The sequence below is a fragment of the Curcuma longa genome, chromosome 11, assembly GCF_044706935.1.
Source record: "Curcuma longa cultivar G26 ecotype Majalengka, Jawa Barat chromosome 11, ITB_CL_G26_1.1, whole genome shotgun sequence".
In the NCBI taxonomy this organism is placed as follows: Eukaryota; Viridiplantae; Streptophyta; class Magnoliopsida; order Zingiberales; family Zingiberaceae; genus Curcuma; species Curcuma longa.
In genome coordinates, this window is record NC_133871.1 from 22,108,492 (window position 1) to 22,128,591 (window position 20,100).

Here is a 20,100-nt window from a genome sequence, read left to right on the forward strand (position 1 = left end):
TCTTCCTGACCGACGGGGAGGAGCAGGTCGTGGGCAACAACGCCGTGGGGGCACTCTTCGTCTCCGGTCGGGACGGTCATCATCATCGCCGTCTCGTTGACTAACTTCGCTTACGAGCGGTGACAGGTGGAGCTAGGAGAATCTGAACTCACCGACGAGGGGTCGGATATGATGGATGTCGCCAGAGTTGAGAGGTGTAGAGTGTAGAAGAGGAAGAAAATTTATAAGGAGAGAATTAATAATTGCTTAATCCTAAATATATATATATATATATATGGTACATAATCACAATTAATAATTGTAGAAACTATTTGATCAATTACAACACCATTATACGATTGAATAGAGAAGTAGGAGCCAAACATGCACACATACTTTTATATTGGATAAGTACAATACAACACAATACACAATACATAAATATTACAATACAGTACAATACACACGCATGCATCCTAGCTCGATCGCAGCATTCAGGATGCTTTATTCTAGATCACCATAAGCTAATTAAGCAAGCCATGCAGATAGATAGCACAAGAGAAATTAACGTACGTAGACACATATATATGATCTAGCGAGCTAGGTAGCTGCCGATCGACCACCGATCAGCCGGCCGGTCACCAGATGGCTCGAGTAGGTACTATTAGTTCCACGGCACCGGTTTCTCCTCCCATTTGTCCTCTTCCTCATTGTACACCATCCCTTTGTTTTTCTCTACCCACCACCCCTCAATCACTTTATAGTCAAACACTTTATCCTTAAGCTTCAAATGCCCCGCTATCCTGTTCACCAGCGGCAGTCTCGCCTTCACCAGCTTAGAGTTGTTGTCGAAGTCGTCGTCTGTAGTGCTGCTCCATCCGGTCACGGTGTGTAGAATCACTTGAAGCGAGTGCCACTGAGATATTTTCCCAAGCAGCTGATCTCCTTCGTACTCTTCCTTACTCTTCAAAAACTTTGATTTCTCAGAATTAATGTGCAAAATTTTACCTGTGTCGACGTAGTCACCACCACAAACGGCCAATAGGGGACGATGTCCATAGTATTGTTGATCCTTAAAACTTTTGTCTTTGGCAGTTTTTCCAAGGCGTCATTGAACGCCTGGTTCCCGACTTTGGGGGCATCGAACGCCACGGCGCATACCTGAATATCCTCGCCGTTGATCTTGGACACTCCACTGCTCGCTATATCAAAAGCGCTGAGGATGGCGAGGGAACCGCCGAGGCTGTGGCCGACGCAGATGATGGACGGATTCTCATATTGGTACATTTTCAGGTACTCCTTTATCACAGCTTTTAAGTGCTCCTGGGCGCTGGGAATGTTTGCGATTATAATTCCCGTGGTGTAGATGTCGCGCCAGCCTTTCATGATCTTGACATCGCCGTCGACGTCGTTGGCGGGGAATGGCACGAGTTCGATGTTGATGTCCGCCAACCATTCCAGCGTTCGGGCCGTGCCGCGCCACGCGACGTAAATATCACGGCGGCCAGTTTTTTCGTGGAGGGCGTCGCTGGAGACGGCGACGTAGCCCATCCAGTTGTGCTCTAGGAGTATGGTGGTGTAGAGGTAGCCGTCGATGTTTGTGTTTGGCACGTCGACTACGTAATCCGCGGTTTCCTTGAAGAAGACTTGTCGGAGGATGCTGGCAGAAGAGTAGCGGCACTTGCCGATGTACTTGGACTGACTGTCGGAAATGAAGGAGTCTCCGGCGATCTGGCAGAAGCTGCCACACCGGAGGAGGTGGTCGCGGAGATCGGGGGGATCGGGGACAGTAGGCCGGACCAGTCGTTGGATCCGAGGAGCTCCTCCCATGGGACCGACGTTGCATCACCAGCACCATTTTGCTCCATGCTTAACTGATTACTAGCTAGAGCTTAATTGTTTCCAATTAAACTGACTTAAATTGCAAACTGTTGGTGCTGTGAATTGAGCGAGGAGGTCTGGGCACGTATTTATAGCCGGTGGACGTACGGGCCGTTTCTATACGTGGAAATTAAAGTTTGAAGAGGGCAAATTGAATTGATTTTTTAAATATATTTATAGTAACTACTGTATAGTAATTTTATGTTATAATAATATTTTAAAAAATTAAGACGACAAATGTGTTAAAATATTTTTTTAATATATTTTGTTCAATTACATAATGCACAAAACACGTGTTACTTGCATGCGTTTATGCAAGAGTAATTAAGTAAAGTAGGTTGTACTGAGAATATAATTAAACAAATACGTCGAGAGGGATATATCCGTCCGTCCCTAGTCCCACCCCTCAAGCCATGCATGCGCGCACGTTTTAAACAAATAAGATATAAAAAATTAAATATATATATTTATTCGATGTATTCAATTATGAATGAGATAGGCAAAATTATTTTATAACTATTGGGATAAAAAAAATCCAACTATCTATAAGTTTCACGTGAAAATTAATAATGATTATTCTAATTAATACACCATGGAGGATTAAACTGCTGCTGACGTGTACACGTACTCCTTTAAAATAGTTATCAAGAAAAACAAAGAGACATGAAAAGTACTTAAAAAGAGAATTAGAATGACTCTCGGAGTGGATCCCGACAAGCCACTCTGACGCTCAAATTAGAGTTTTGCATAAGGAGGGAGTCTAAGGACTTGAGAAAATTAAAGTTTATGTGTGCGCATACCTGTGCCCATGGGTATGACCCTTTTTTATAGTAGTTTATCTCTGAAACATTAACATCTACTTTTAAGAAATATTCTAAGATACTTTATTATAGTTTGCAAGGATTCTGCTAGTTATTATATATATATCCTATGAGATTTTTTTTTTCTAGAAGAGACCGTCTTGAAATCAATGGCGGAGCCAGCTCGGGTAATTTACCTGGGCTGATCTTCGACTGTAGACTGTTCCGACGAGATTACCCGGGCTGGCTCCTTAGTTTTCTTTTAAAAAAAAAATTCTACCGTAAAATTAAGACTTTTCACGTCGGCTACCCAGGCTGTAGCCCGGGTAGAAGACAACGTGGCTCCGCCACTGCTTGAAATCCTCTAGTTGTGTGGGCTGACCATCTCCTAGGTTTAAGTAGATGTTATAGTTAAGATTCGGCACGTGATACCTTGGGAGTGCCATGGTACGACACGAGATGTTAGGGACAGGTCAAAACCAGAGCTCAAGATCGGACTCGAGGACGAGATGAGATCGAAACGATATGCCAAGATTGGAGTTCTGGGTCGAACTCGAGTTCGAGAAGAGGTCGGCATGAGACGTCGGAGTCATGCTAAAATCGGAGCTCGAGGTCGGACTCGAGGTTGAAGAGGTTGGTACGAGATGCATGTCAGAGTCATGCCGAGATTGTAGCTCAAGGTTGGACTCGAGGCCAAGAAGAAGTCGGCACAATATGCCAAGATCGGAGCTCGAGGTCGGACTCGAGACTGAGAAGAGGGCGGCACAATATGTCAAGATCAAAGCTCTGGGTCGAACTCGAGTCTGAGAAGAGGTTGGCATGCATGAGACGTTGGAGTCATGCCGAAATCGAAGCTTGAGGTTGAACTCGAAGCTGAAAAGGTCGACACAAGATGTCAGAGTCATGCTGAGATCGTAGCTCAAGGTCAGACTCGAGGCCAAGAAGAGGTCAGCACGAGATGTCGGAGTTATGCCAAGATCAGAGCTCGAGGCCTAGAAGAGATCAGCACGATATGCCGAGATCGAAACTCGAGGTCAGACTCGAGTCCAAGAAGAGGTCGACATGACATGTCGAGATTGGAGCTCGAGGTTGGACCTGAGGCCGAGCTCATCTCATTTTAGCGGACATTCAATTTGGACCCAAATGAAAAATTAACAATAAAAATACCTTTTAAGAAAAAATATGGCAATCACATCCAACATATACTTAAACATGTAAAGTGTCAAGATCTCCGATATTTGATAAATCGAAGAGTGCAAACAAATAAGTCTACAGAATATATAAAGTAAATCAAACTTATTATTCTGAAGACTAATCTGCAATGTAAGCAGGAGGCTCAATCAATATTGATAACTATACACGTAGGTTGATGATTTTTTATAAACACTAATTTTTTAAATAATTTTAAACTATTATATTATTTCTAATAATATTTTTTTAGACAAGGAAATGGAAAAGGAATCATTATTTATAAAGACTTTCGCCCCCACATTTCGAATATCTACTCCAAAAATGATTTCGTCACTGATGAGCAACGAGCCTAATTTTATCGTCAATTGGTGACAAAAATATTTTTTGTCAGAAAATCGATGATAAACATTATTTTCGTTACAAATTTATCATGATAATCGGCTTTTGTCGTAGATTTGCATATGAGTAAATTTTATGACGATACATATTTTCGTATAATAGTAAATTTATAACGATGATAAAATATTAATTTGTCATAAAATTGACGAAGAATTTATATTATTTCGTCACAAAATTTGATGATGACATATTACCCAGAGGAGGTGGAGGTATATAAACTGCAGTTGGTCACTACGGAGAGGACATTGTTTCGACTTTGTCAAGATTCGATCATAGTCCACTTAAATAAATCTGATTAACTCATAGTAACCAATTTAATCATGCCCTAAGGGCATATTCTATCCGACATGAACATAGCAAATTTAAGTCTAAAATTCTTATCCTGATCCTAAAACCTAGCTACGCCAATTGAAAATTAATTGGCATGAATAATATGTATCGTGTGAATGGGGCTAAAGTTAAGAAACCAACCCTAAACCCTAAACCTATGCAAAAAAAAAAAAAAGAAGAAGAGAAACCAACTACCTATAAATTAATAGTGTTTCATAGCTACAAGGACAAACTATACCAGTAAAAACATGTGTTTGTGTTTTTTTTATTAAATTAAAGAAAGAATTAAATAAGCTGAAAGTACGTACAATGGATTTGAAAATTAAATTAACAAAGCAAAACCAACTATCTAAAAATTTCACGTGAAAATCAACAATGATAGTGTTTCATGCCTACAAGGAAAAACTCATGTATTTGTGTTTTTTATTGAAGAGAATTCAATAGACGCAACCGGAAGTAGAATGGATTTAAGTGAATTTGATCTTCGTCCTTAGTCCTTAATTGATTAAGGATCAAAATAATTCAATATATATAATTTATTCAAATCCTGTAATGTTAATTAATATAAGAAATCGATAACAATTTTAAAGGTGTCTCAATTTAAAGATATAACGATATTTCAAAATATCAAAAAATATTAATATTTCAAAGATATTTATATATGTGTCTTGTATTTTTTATAAAGAATAAGTATTATCACTCATGGTAATTTATAATTAAGGTCAATTTTCATGTAAGGCCCTCGTAACTAATCTACAACAACACTAATAATATCTTTTATACAAATTCATAAACATATTGAAATTGTCACTAATATTTATTTAGAATATATATATAATCTAAATTCAAAACTTAATTACACATCATAGTAATTCATTAACATAATAAGTTAACATAAAATATAAATAAAAATTTTAAAATGTAAATCAAAATGTTAATATATAACTAATTATCATTCATCTTATAATCATTTGAATTAATTTTACAAATTCAACAATAATAATAAATTTTATACATCCAAAACTAGCTAAGCATCCAAAATATTTAATTTTAGAACTAGCAACAAAGATTCATAAAATAAAAAATCAACAAACTTATTATGGATCGATCATCACATTTTAAATAAAATTTAGTATTTGTTATTTATATAGTATTTGGTACTCATCACCTATAACGTAACTACAATGCATATATTTACATAACTAAAATAAATATATAAATATAAAGTGAATAAAAAATAATTTAAAAGTTTAAATATCATATCAAATGAAAAACAAGTACGATAGTATTTCATATGCATCTAATAATTGTTGGATCGAGTTCGCGCTATCCAACCCTTTTTGTGAAAACCCTAGAAAAAGACATTTTCATAGCCCAAATTTATGTGGATGATATAATAATATTTGGCTCAACTAACTCAAAATTTTTAAAAGAATTCACAAAACTAATGGAAATGAATTTGAAATGAGTCTAGTAGGGGAACTTACTTGGGTTTGATCGTCGGATGCTTCCCGCACCAACAATAATAATATTCACTAACCGTCAACTACAAATACAATTGATATTGGTTTAAAATTATAATAGCGTGATAAGATATTTGTTTAAAATTATATATAATAATAGGATAAATATATACAATTAATATTAATTCATTGAAAAATAAAAAATCATACCAGGTTACAAAGTAAGCTATATCATTTCTACCTCAAATCTATATAAAAAATTATATGTCCTGATTAATCAAATTCTCTTTGATTATAAGACCATTTATATTTGTATTTCACATCAATTTGGTTTTAATATCTTCCCCTGCTTCTAATATAGTATTTGGGACTAGAAATTATTGCTCCTGAGACATAGCTAAGTTGGTTAATTACGATGCATCAGAATTGTAGAAGAGGGCAAGAGTTTGAATCCTGACTAAGTCAGGCAATAACCTCCTACGTCGTGATCAATTATAGTTTTTCGATTTACCTCCTCACAGATGGTCGTGGGGCTGACTATGTGAGGCCGCTAAGATGATGAATTCCTCTTCTTCTTTTGTAGAAGAAGAAAAGGACTATAAATTATTTTGTTGGAAATTGAAACACCCACAACTTCAATCCATAATCCATATATTGTCTTGTCAGTCATTGGTGAGGGATATATAGAGGATTTAATTGAAGGAGAGTGGTGAAGGTGTATGCGTACATGTAGACATGAAGAGTGAGAGTTATATAGGCAAGGGTGAGAGAATGATAAAAAAAAATGTCTTGTCTTTAATTAAGAAAAATATATATGCATAAAGATCTTGTTAGAACATATGTCCTATCCGGGCAAGGGAAAGTCATGTCGTTCATAATGCTACGTCATTAGGACATAAGTAGGGGTAGAGTAACTATCATGTCATATGATTACACATGTCCTTAGGGCGGGGGTATAACTGACCGTGGAAACGAAGCGGAGTAGGTTGAGTATCAAACAGGGCATGGGAACTCGATCGAGTCCGACTAGGCTGGGAATTTGGACGGGATATGACTAAGCAGAGCCGTGGAATGGGAGCTCTGAGTCGAAAGAGGCATCAGTCGCCCGATTCCCAATAAAATTAAGCATACTAGCCAGGTCGGGAAATGAAGCCCGACCAAAGCCGTCATCCTAGATGAACTCGGGAGCCATAGCTGAAGCGGCCAAGCTAGAGGGGAGGTTTTGGGCAGGACAGTCGAGAGCTATAGCTTTGAATGAGTGGTCGCCTAGGAGTCGGACCTCCAAGAGAAACAAGGGTTTGGGTTCCAACTGGACATAGAGATTGAATACAGAGTGAGTGAGAGTCTGGATATGAGGTCAAGTCCACCTTTGGTATGACAGGCTATCTACTTGAACTAGATTTTGACTTTTCGTACCGGATCATGCCAACCCATAACACACATTATTGTAGCAATGTAACGATTTGATCGATTACAACACCATTATTATACGATTGAATAGAGAAGTAGGAGAGCCAGACACACATACTTTTATATTGGATAAGTACAATACAATACACAATACACAATACAATACGATACACACGCATGCATCCTCGATCGCAGCATTCAGGATGCTTTATTCTAGATCACCATAAGCTAATTAAGCAAGCCAGATAGATAGATAGCACAAGAGAATTAACGTACGTAGACACATATGAGCTAGCTAGGTAGCTGCCGACCACCGATCAGCCAGCCGACCGGTCACCAGTTGGCTCAAGTACTAATCGTTCCGCGGCAGCGGCCCCTCCTCCCATTTGTCCTCTTCCTCATTGTACACCATCCCTTTGTTTTTCTCTACCCACCACCCCTCAATCACATTCACATGATGCCCAATCACTTTATTATCAACCTTCGTCAAATGCCCCGCCATCCTGTTCACCAGCGGCAGTCTCGCCTTCACCAGATCAGAGTGGTTGTCGAAGTCTGTGCTTGTCCATCCGGTCACGGTGTGTAGAATCACTTGAAGCGAGTGCCACTGAGATATTTTCCCAAGCAGCTGATCTCCTTCGTACTCTTCCTTACTCTTCAAGAACTTTGATTTCTCAGAATTAATGTGCAAAATTTTACCTGTGTCGACGTAGTCACCACAAAACGGCCAATAGGGGACGAGGTCCATAGTATTGTTGATCCTTAAAACTTTTGTCTTTGGCAGTTTTTCCAAGGCGTCATTGAATGCCTGGTTCCCGACTTTGGGGGCATCGAACGCCACGGCGCATACCTGAATATCCTCGCCGTTGATCTTGGACACTCCACTGCTCGCTATATCAAAAGCGCTGAGGATGGCGAGGGAACCGCCGAGGCTGTGGCCGACGCAGATGATGGACGGATTCTCATATTGGTACATTTTCAGGTACTCCTTTATCACAGCTTTTAAGTGCATCTGGGCGCTGGGAATGATTATATTTCCCGTGGTGTAGATGTCGTGCCAGCCTTTCATGATCTTGACATCGCCGTCGTGGGCGCGGAATGGCACGAGTTCGATGTTGATGTCCGCCAACCATTCCAGCGTTCGGGCCGTGCCGCGCCACGCGACGTAAATATCACGGCGGCCAGTTTTTTGGTAGAGGGCGTCGCTGGAGACGGCGACGTAGCCCATCCAGTTGTGCTCTAGGAGTATGGTGGTGTAGAGGTAGCCGACGGTGTTTGTGTTTGGCACGTCGACTACGTAATCCGCGGTTTCCTTGAATAAGACTTGTTGGAGGATGCTGGCAGGAGAGTAGCGGCACTTGCCGATGTACTTGGACTCACTGTCGGAAATGAAGGAGTCTCCGGCGATCTGGCAGAAGCTGCCACACCGGAGGAGGTGGTAGCGGAGGTCGTGGACGAGCGGGCTCAGTAGGCCGGACCAGTCTTTGGATCCGAGGAGCTCCTCCCATGGGACCGTTGCCTTACCAGCACCAGCACTAGCACCATTTAGCTCCATGCTTAACTGATTATCAGAGCTTGTTTCCAATTAAACTGACTTAAATTGGAAGCTGTTGGTGCTGTGAATTGAGCGAGGAGGTCTGGGCACGTATTTATAGCCAGTGGACGTACGGGCCGTTTCTACACGTGGAAAGTTAGAAGAGGACAAATGCCAAAAGGTGGAATCCGCTACCTTAACGATCCCACACGATCAGTCCCATAAAATAAATCAAAAAATTATAATTGATTACGACGCAGTAGGATATTGTCTGATTTCGTCAGAATTTGAATCCTTGTCCTCTTCTGTAAGTCTGCTATGTCGTAACCAACTCAACTATGTCCCGAGGGCTGCCATAGACCATACTTATTGTATATGAAAATATCCTATTACCTAGTTAATAAAAATTATTTAAAATTAATTATAGTAATTATTTTTAACTCAATTGAATTGATTTATTCTTTTATATATATTATAGTAACTATACAGTAATTTTATGTTATAATAATATTTTAAAAAAATTAAGACGACAAATATGATCAATTATTTTTTTAATGTATTTTGTTCAATTAGATAATGCACAGAACATGTGTCACTTGCGTTTTTGCAGCAAGAGTAAGTAGATAGTACTGAGAATTAAACAAATTGGTCCCTGCTATCAATACGTCGAGAGGGATATATATCCGTCCCTAGACCCACCCCTCAAGGCATGCGCACACGTTTTAAACAATAAGATATGAAAAATATATTCAATTATTGATGAGATAGGTAAAATTAGTTTGTAAAAAAATTCCAACTCTCTATAAATTTCACATGAAAATTAATAATGATTATCCTGGCTAATAACACTGTAAATAATTAAATCATTAATTCACGAACTACTAATTACTAATGTACAGAAAATTAATCATGAATTAGATAGGCAAAATTATTTTGTGACTATATATATATATATATATATATATATATATATATATATATATATATATATATACGGGTTTGTTAGGTCTGCGCGACACCCCCATCCGCGCTCGTGCGCGACGTTGAATCGGCCATTGATCACGCGATTGCCCACGAGATCTGACTGTCTAAATCTGGGAATGCACAGTGCTCGCACCCCAACCCTCGCCGCTGCCTTCCGCCCTCGCAGCGTCGTCCGACCACTGCCCGCCGTCGGCCCGGCCGCGATCGATGCGCCGCTCGCCGGCGTCGGATTCCGGCCAGATTGTGGCCGAAATCCGGCGCAATTCGATCGGAAACCACCGAATCCGGCGCGCATCCACTGGTGGCCGAATCACGGCCGATTTCCGGCCAAATAGCGGTCGGAGACCGGCCGAGGAAGGACCGCCGTGCCACGGAGGTCTTTCCTCGGACGGTCTCCGACCGTGATTTGGTCGGAAACCGGCCGCGATTCGGTGGCCAGTGGCTGCGCGTCAGATTCAGCAGTTTCTGGCTGAATTCGTCGGATTTCGGCCACTATCCGATCAGAATCTGACGTCGGACGATGCGCCGGCGAGTGGTGCGTCGATCACGCCCAGTTTGGATGACGCGGCGGCAGCGACGGTGGGTCTGAGCGGTGCGCACGAGTCGTGGATGGGGGTGCCGTACGGGATAGCAAAACTCTATATATATATATATATAGAGAGAGATGTTATGTTGCGCCATGAGGAATGCGCAATCCGTGCATGACACTCGCGATCTATCGCCGTTGCCGCGGCACTCGCCGTGCTGTCTGGCCACCACCGGCCTCTCTCTCGGGCGCGATCGACGCGCAGCTTGCCGGCGCTCCATCCGGTATCAGATTCTGACCGGATAGTGGTTGGAATCTGACGTAATTTGGTTGGAAACAGCCGCCCCCACTGCGCGGCCACTGTCGACGGTGATCAGGTTGGATTCCGATCGAATTGCGGTCAGAGATTGACTGAGGAAGGGTCGGCGTCACACGTGGGTCCTTCCTCGACTGATTTCTACCCGCGATTCGATCGGAATCCGGCCCGATCGCGCCACTACCGTGGCGTGGCCACTATCGATAGCGGACGTCGATTCTTCCTCGGCCGATCTCCAACCGCGATTCAGTCGGAATCCAACTCGATCGTCATCGACAGTGACCACGCAGTAGGGGCGACTGCTTCCAATCAAATTACGCCAGATTCTTATCATTATCCGGTCGAAATTTGACATCTGACATCAGGTGAAAATTATTTTGACGTGAAATCCGAAATCATAATGGAAGACATCGAATCAACTTTATATTTTTCATATCTTATTGTTTAAAACGTGTGCGCATGCCTTGTGTGTGTGTGTGTGTGTGTGGGTGGGTGGGTGGGGGTTGGGGGGGGGGGGGGGGGGGCGGGGGTAGTGGGCCCCTCTGGACGTATTGATAGCAGGGACCAATTTGTGACTATTGAGAAAAAAAAAATGAATTATCAATAAATTTCACGCGAAAATTAATAATGATAGTGTCTCATGTCTCGTATACTATACATCAGGTTGACGTAGGTGACAAATTCTCTCTCTCTCTCTATATATATATACAGAGTTGTTATACTGAGCGCCTTATACTGAGCGCCTCGTGAGCGCCTCCGACGTGGATGCGGACGTGGCTGGGAACTCCGCCTCTCCGCGCGCGCGTGGCAACAAAAACTTAACCCGAACCCTCGATCGCTCCTGCTCGCTCTCTTCCCCGCTTCCACCCTAACCCTAAGCGATCGCCCTCTTCTCCGCCGACGCCCCTCTGCTCACCAAGCCCCCTGCTCGCCGCGCTTCCTCGCCGCGTGCTCGCCGCGCTTGCTCGCCAAGCCCCCTGCTCGCCACGCTTGCTCTTCAAGCCCTCTGCTCCCTGCGCTTGCTCGCCAAGCCCCCTCGCCGACGCCCCAAGCCCCCTCGCCGACGCCCCAAGCTCAAGTTGAACTAAAATTTGTACATGAACATTATTCAAGATCATCTTTATTGAATGAAATATCAAAGTTCTTCATGAACATACAGTACATTTATGATTTTCAAGCTAAAATGCATGCAAAATGTATGGCATGCTAGTTCCCAGCTAGAGTTAAAATTTCTTACAGAATGAGTGGCGGAATCTGCGATGGGGCAGAGGGCACGGCTGGCGGCGAGCAGAGGACGTGGCTAGCGGCAAGGAAGAATTAGGGTTTCGAGGCCGCGACTGGCGGCGAGCAGAGGGCGTGGCTGGCGGCGAGTAGAGGGCGAGGAAGAATTAGGGTTTCGAGGCCGTGGCTGGCGGCGAGCAAATGGCGTGGCTGGCGGCGAGCAGTGGCGCAGCTGCGAGAAGGGGCGCAGCGGAGAGGGCGCCGGGCAGAGGGCGTCAGAGAACAAGCTTGGCGAGCAGAGGGGCGTCGGCGAACAAGCTTGGCGAGCAGAGGGGCGTCGGCGAGGGGGCTTGGCGAGCAAGCGCAGGGAGCAGAGGGCTTGAAGAGCAAGCGTGGCGAGCAGGGGGCTGTTGGGTTGCAAGGGTGCAAACATAGTCCCACATCTAAAGCACATGGAAAAGATCATGTGATTAAAAGGATGGAAAGTATCTCCATTGGCATGAGGCCTTTTGGGGAGAGCCCAAGAGCAAAGCCATGAGGGCTTAGGCCCAAAGTGGACAATATCATGCTATTGTGGAGATACATGCATTCTTTTGGACCCATCAAGTGGTATCAGAGCGAGACCGCTCATCACCGGACTAACCGCCGGATGAGCCATGATCCAGATCTAACCATGTGCTTTGAACCTTAAAAAAAAACAAAGGAAGTGGGTGCTCCCGTGTCTGAATCAAGAGGACCAGACACCAGGTGAAAGTCCTAGTAGGTCGGGTGGATCGAGGGGCAAAAAGTCCTAGTTGCGGCTAGGTGAAAGTCCTAGTAGGTCGGGTGGACCGAGGGGCAAAAAATCCTAGTTGCGGCTAGGTGAAAAAGTCCTGGTGGGTCGAGGATTCAGGGGGGCCTGTGGTCCTTTGTTTGAGGGGGGGATTGTTGGGTTGCAAGGGTGCAAACATAGTCCCACATCTAAAGCACATGGAAAAGATCATGGGGTTAAAAGGATGGAAAGTATCTCCATTGGCATGAGGCCTTTTGGGAAGAGCCCAAGAGCAAAGCCATGAGGGCTTAGGCCCAAAGTGGACAATATCATGCTATTGTGGAGATACATGCATTCTTTTGGACCCAACAGGGGCTTGGCGAGCAAGCGCGGCGAGCACGCGGCGAGGAAGCGCGGCGAGCACGCGGCGAGGAAGCGCGGCGAGCAGGGGGCTTGGCGAGCAGAGGGGCGTCGGCGGAGAAGAGGGCGATCGCTTAGGGTTAGGGTGGAAGCGGGGAAGAGAGCGAGCAGGAGCGATCGAGGGTTCGGGTTAAGTTTTTGTTGCCACGCGCGTGCGGAGAGGCGGAGTTCCCAGCCACGTCCGCATCCACGTCGGAGGCGCTCACGAGGCGCTAAGTATAAGGCGCTCAGTATAACAACTCTGTATATATATATACACTAGTTTTGGCGCATAAAAGAATTTGACATATCTATTACCCAATATCGTCATGTCGAAAATATTTTGAATTAAAATATTATAGAAAACAATTTAGATTTTATTTGTCGATGACGTGATAGGCTAAACTCGGTTGCTTGCGAAGGTTGATCAGCGTTGCTATGTGAAGGCTAAGCGGAGTTTTCAAGTGAGAAGACTGCAGCCCGAGTGCTGTTGAGTGGTCGGGAACTAATTTCGAGTGCTCGAGAGAAGTAGTGAGTGCTCGGGAGCGGAGATTGATTGTCAGGACAATGAGGCCGAATATTTGGGAAGTAACTCAAATCCAAGTCACAAAGTGTCGCCCGATGAGCCGAAGTGGATAGTTGAGTGTCGAATCTGAGTTGGGAAACTGAGTGTTGAGTCGGAAGTCATGTGTCCGATTGTCGAGTCTAAGTGAGAACTTGAGACATTGAGGTTTGCATTTGATACAATTTTTTAAAACAAATGGATGTCTATTTTTCAGGATACAACGACACAACCACGTACACAACCAAACATTGATTATTTTCAATGAACCTAACTAGTACCTGAATGCTATCAAGGGAAGATCCGTCAAGTAGAGTGCAACATAGTTTTTCAGGATATATACAACATCACAACCATATACACAGCCAAGAACTGATTATTTGCAATGAAATTAGCTAATAACCAAGTGCTATCACGGGACCCTCCGTCGAGCGAAGTGTGCGATAGTTTTCAAGGATACAACTATGCAACCACGTACACAATCAAACACTAATTGTTCGCGACGAACCTAGCTAATACCCAAGTGCTATCAACCTATCATTAGAGGTGTAAACGAGTCAAGCTGCTCACGAGCTATTCGAGTCTCGGCTCGAAAAAAAGTTCGTTTGAGTTCGTTCGATTAAGTTAACGAGCCGAGCTCGAGCCTGATTTCGAGCTCGAAAATATTATCGAGCCGAACTCGAGCTTAGCAGTATTTGGTTCGTGAGCTCGCGAACATGTTCGTTTAAAGGCTCACGAACGTGTTCGCGAACATATTCGCGAACATGTTCGTTTAAAAGCTCACGAACGTGTTTGTTAAGAGATTCATGAATATATATATATATATATATTACATAAATTATAAATATTATATATTAACGAGCCAAGCTCGAACTAAGCTCGTTTAACTTTTAAACGAGCTATTTTCGAACCAAGCTCAAACTGAATTTGTTTAACTTTAAAACGAGCCTTTTTTCAAGCCGAGCTCGAGCCGTTCGCGAACTATTTAATTTCATTACGAGCCGAACTCGAGCTTAAGAATTAAAGCTCGAATCGAACTCGAGCCGAACTCGAGCTTCGGAAAAACAAACCGAGCTCGAGCCTCTTACTGTTCGGCTTGGCTCGGTTCGATTACACCCCTACCTATCATAAGGAGATTTATCAAGTGGAGTGCACGATACAGAGAACGAGGGGAACGATCGTGGAAAGATTCTAGCGCCTGTCTTGAAACGCTAGTAATCAACCATCAAATTTTATCCAATCAATTAGACATTCGATGCATGTAGGTTATACTCGCACACGAGTCACTTGGTTTAATACAATCTAAGTCTTGAATTTGCACCTCCTTATGAGTCCCACGTGAGAGAAAGTCTATAATATATATAGAGATAGAAGCAATGATTTTTATGATTTGCTTGATGAAATTAAAGAGGTAGAATACTCTGACCCAGAAATGTTATTTATTTTATTTGTGTCGTTGGTTTGATCCTATCAAAGGGATGAAAGTGCATTGATGCGCCTTCCGCAAGTATACGGAATGTCGTCAAGCAATAAAGATATCGAATCCACAAGGACCGTGGAATTGATCACTAAACTAGTACAATAAGAGTGGAGAGATCACTTATGTTGGATTGGTGTGAGGAAGAGAGAGTGTTCGAGCTCCTAAAACCTCAAATAGAGAGAAATCAACTATGACAGACGTGTGGAAACGATCCTAGGACTTCAGATTCCTCGAGATTATGTTTAATTGACTATGGATCCTTTACCATTCCTCAATACATGCACATTTACAAGGATTCTAACCAATGTATCCAATTAGACATCGTCAAGTTTCCTCGGAATAAATCAATGGTGTTCTAGTGTTATGATTGTCAGTTTGAGATGACACCAGTTAGCCTGGTTATGGCTCTCCACTGTCACCCGGGCACCCCAGCATACTACTAGTGACATACCCTCTGTCACAGGGTATCCATATAAAGACCTCTCCCTAACAACCAATAACCATTAGATATCCCTCATAAAAACTCATTATAGCCTAAAGATTTCTTCAGAAGGTCCGATTAAAGGTTAACCTTCTGTCACAAGGCACCCCGGTATACGATCCTAAGAATCCTCAAAACAACAATAAATCCTTATCCTCATAGATTCAATACCATTCATAGACATATTATCAATCAATCATAAGACACAAATCCATAAAACAACATGTATATATATATCACTGAACATGGTAAATAATAAATCCATGAGTTCAATCCATACATCTCGATTTCTCCTAATCCTAGAATCTAGAGAACTACTCCATAACGGAGAGATTACAACTCGAAGAAGATATCAAATAATACATTCTAAATCCTGAAAAGGAAATAAAACCTATCGATGAAGGTCTTCTTCTCCGCGTTGCTTTCTCCTCGTTGACGTGGGACGGAGGAGATGGAGTAATCCCGGTCGGATGGATGGATCATAGATTCCTGCTCCGAAATGTGGCTTCGGTGGCTTGAAACACTCCTAGGGTCTCTCCCAAGGTCTCCCCCCTTTCTTAGGGATCTTAAGGGGGCTATTTATATGTCCTACTTTCGACAGGCACGCCCCCGTCACATGGCCGTGTCTGGGAGACACGGCCATGTGCTGCCGCTTTTCTATAGAATAGGCACGATCGTGCCTAGGAGGCACGACCATGGAACGTTGAAGCACTGGAAATGTGGCACGGCTGTGCTTAGTGGGCACGGCCAGGGGCAGACGAGGCTCTAGAGACATGGCAGGGCCGTGCCTGTGGGGCACGACCAGAGACAATCGTCGCTCTGGAAAGGTGGCACGGCCGTGCTTGTGAGGCACGACCATGCACTGGCTATGAGCTGAAGCGAAGGCACGACCGTGCCTGTTTGGCATGGGCCCTGGCAGCTGCTCCTCTGTGTTGAAGACACTGGAGGAATGAGACACGGTAAAACTAAAGCATGAAAAAAAATTAAGGAATGTTGAGAAGACATTGCATGTCAACAAGAGAAAATTGCAAATCCATTTCAAATCGAGGAATATATTATTTCAACATTACAAGATCTAAACGGAGTAGAGATAAATGTGAATGCAAATGAAAGTCATGAGAATGATGATGATGACGACAACGACAGTGAGAATGCTAAGAGAATGAGAACTTTGATGTTATTATATAATAAAAAATGATGAAATATTTTCAAAAATGATAATATATTTTTTATGAGTAAATTTAGTGTTAATCTACATATTTATATAACTCATAGCTCAATTAATTGTCTATATACTATTTCATTGTTGAATATTTTGATTATCCGTTAATACATATATTTTTTTCTTATAGGTCATTAGAGGTGACATCTTAGTATTTGATTTTGCACATTCTTTAATCTGTTAGCATATATGATAAATTTTTTATATTTTTTTATTATGTATTAAATATTTATTACTTTATCCTAATAATTTTGATAGGTAATTTTTTTCATGCTCTTTATTATGTATTAAATATTTATTATTTTATCTTAACAATTGTAGTAGACAGTTTCGATATGGTAGACATAAACTCCAATCAGTATGCTTTGACACCTAATGCTGTACTTACACCCCTTGATTGGGCAAAACCTTCCCATGCACTTTCATCAGTACTTTCATCGGATTTGTCACTACTATAGTCACCAGTACCTTCAGCCAGATAGTCCACCACTAAGATGCAAGATATTCGAGAGTGTATAGTATCTCATAGAGATTCGTAAGTATTTAAAAATATTTTATTTTTTCAACTACTATCTTAATTATTTAATAATATTTGTTTACAATTTTATGATAGATTTCAAAATTATGTATGTGTTATTCATAAGATAAATAAAATAGTGAATAATCATTTGAGAGGGGCTTTACATATACAAGCACTCCAACACTTATAAAAAGAACTTTTGGTTGAACAAGTTTAAGGTATATTTTAATTTATATATGAAATTAAAGTGAATATATAATCAATTATTTTTACCATTTTAGCGGACCCAAATGAAAAATTAAAAAAAGAGACCTTTTAAGAAAAAATATGGCAATATAATGACATCTAACATATACTTAAACACGCGAAGTGTTAGGATCTTCGATATTTGATAAATCGAGGAGTGCAAACAAATAAGTTAACAGAATATATAAAGTAAATCAAATTTATAATTCTAAAGACTCATCTGTAATGTAAGCGGGAGGCTCAATCAATATTGATGAATATACATGTTGGTTGATAATTTTTTATAAACACTAATTTATTAATTAATTTTAAACTATTATATTATTTCTAATAATATTTTTAGCCAATGAAATGGAAAAAGAATCATTATTTATAGAGACTTTCACCCCCAAATTTCAAATATTTACTAAAAATTTAATTTGGTCGCTGATGGGCGACCAACCTAATTTCATCATCAATTGGTGACGAAAATATTTTTCATCAGAAAATCGATGACAAACATTATTTTCGTTGCAAATTTGTCATGATAATCAACTTTTATCGTAGATTTGCATCTGAGTAAATTTTGTAACGATACATATTTTTGTCATAAATTTATAATGATGATAAAATATTGATTTATCATAAAATTAACAAAGAATTTATATTATTTCATCATAAAATTTGATGACGACATATTACCTAGAGGAGGTGGAGGTATATAAGCTGCAGTTGAACACTACGGGAAGGACATTAATTATTTCGACTTTATCAAGATTCGATCATAGTCATTTTAAATAAATCAGACCTGCAATAGTCAATTTAATCGTGCCCTAAGGGCATATTCTATCCTACATGAACATAGCAAATGTAAGTCTAAAATTCTTATCCTCATCCTAAAACCTACGCCAATTGAAAATTAATTGGCATGAATAATATGTAATCAATTTAATCATGCATGCCCTAGGGGCATATTCTATCCTACATGAACATAGCAAATGTAAGTCTAAATTCTAATCTTCATCGACCTAAAACCTACGTCAATTGAAAACTAATTGGCATGAATAATATGTAATCAATTTAATCATGCCCTAAGGGCATATTCTACCTACATCTTCTGCAACTCTGCAAATGTAATCAATTTAATCATGTCCTAAGGGCATATTCTATCCTATCCTACATGAACATAGCAAATGCAAGTATAAAATTCTTATCTTCATCCTAAAACCTACGCCAATTGAAAATTAATTGGCATGAATAATATGTATCGTGTGAATGGGCCAGGCTAAAGTTAGAGAAACCAACAACCTATAAATTAATAGTGTTTCATATCTACAAGGACAAACTGTACCAGTTAAAAACATGTGTTTGATTTTTTATTAAATTAAAGAAAGAATTAAATAAGCTGAAAGTACAATGGATTTGAAAAACCAAACAAAACCAACTATCTAAAAATTTCACGTGAAAATCAATAATGATAATGTTTCATGCCTACAAGGAAAAACTCATGTGTTTGTGTTTTTTATTGAAGAAAGAATTAAATAGGCGCAACTGAAAGTAAAATGGATTTGCGTGAATTTGATCTTCGTCCTTAGTCCTTAATTGATTAAGGATCAAAATAATTCAATATATAAAATTTATTCAAATCCTGTAATGTTAATATAAGAAATCGATAACAATTTTAAAGGTGTCTCAATTTAAAGATATAACGATATTTCAAAATATCAAAAAATATTAATATTTCGAAGATATTTATATATGTGTGTACTTTTTGTAAAGAATAAATATTATCACTCATGATAATTTATAATTAAGGTCAATTTTCGTGTAAGGGCATCTGCAACGCAAGTACATCGCGCGTTCAGATGCCCCATTATAACGTCCCATAGCAATGTGGGGCGTTAATATCGTTTAACGCGTTTAATTCTTTAAACGCGTTAAACGACTGCAGGATGGGCCAGTCTGGCCCACCCCGCATGCTTTTTTTTTTCTTTTTTTTATTTTTTATTTATTTGTTTATTTTTTAAATATATTTATTAAATGGTTAGTTTTAATGACTATTAACGGCTAGTTTTAATTTTTATTAAAAAATTATAAATTTTAAAAGGCCCTCTTAACTAATCTACAACAACACTAATAATATCCTTTATACAAATTCATAAACATATTTAAATTGCCACTAATATTTATTTAAAATATATAATCCAAATTCAAAACTTACACATCATCGTAATTCATTCACATAATAAGTTCACTTAAAATATAAATAAAAATTTTTAAATATAAATCAAAATATTAATATATAATTAATTATCATTCATGTTACAATCATTTGAATTAACTTTACAAATGCAATAATAATAATAAATTTTAAACCTCCAAAACTAGTTACGCATCCAAAATATTTAATTTTGGAACTAGCAATA

At 40.4% G+C, this 20,100-nt stretch overlaps 1 protein-coding gene and 1 pseudogene across 1 annotated transcript; both read right to left on the reverse strand.

The window, feature by feature from the left end:
- Window positions 1-465: 465 nt before the first annotated feature.
- On the reverse strand, window positions 466-1,897 carry LOC141842234 (phospholipase A1-II 5-like; annotated as a pseudogene).
- A 5,665-nt stretch (window positions 1,898-7,562) lies between these two features.
- LOC141841747 (phospholipase A1-II 5-like) lies at window positions 7,563-9,056 on the reverse strand. The gene has a single exon (XM_074729947.1). The coding sequence runs from the start codon at window positions 9,006-9,008 to the stop codon at window positions 7,806-7,808; it is 1,203 nt and encodes a 400-aa protein (XP_074586048.1). The 5' UTR covers window positions 9,009-9,056; the 3' UTR covers window positions 7,563-7,805.
- Window positions 9,057-20,100: the final 11,044 nt, after the last annotated feature.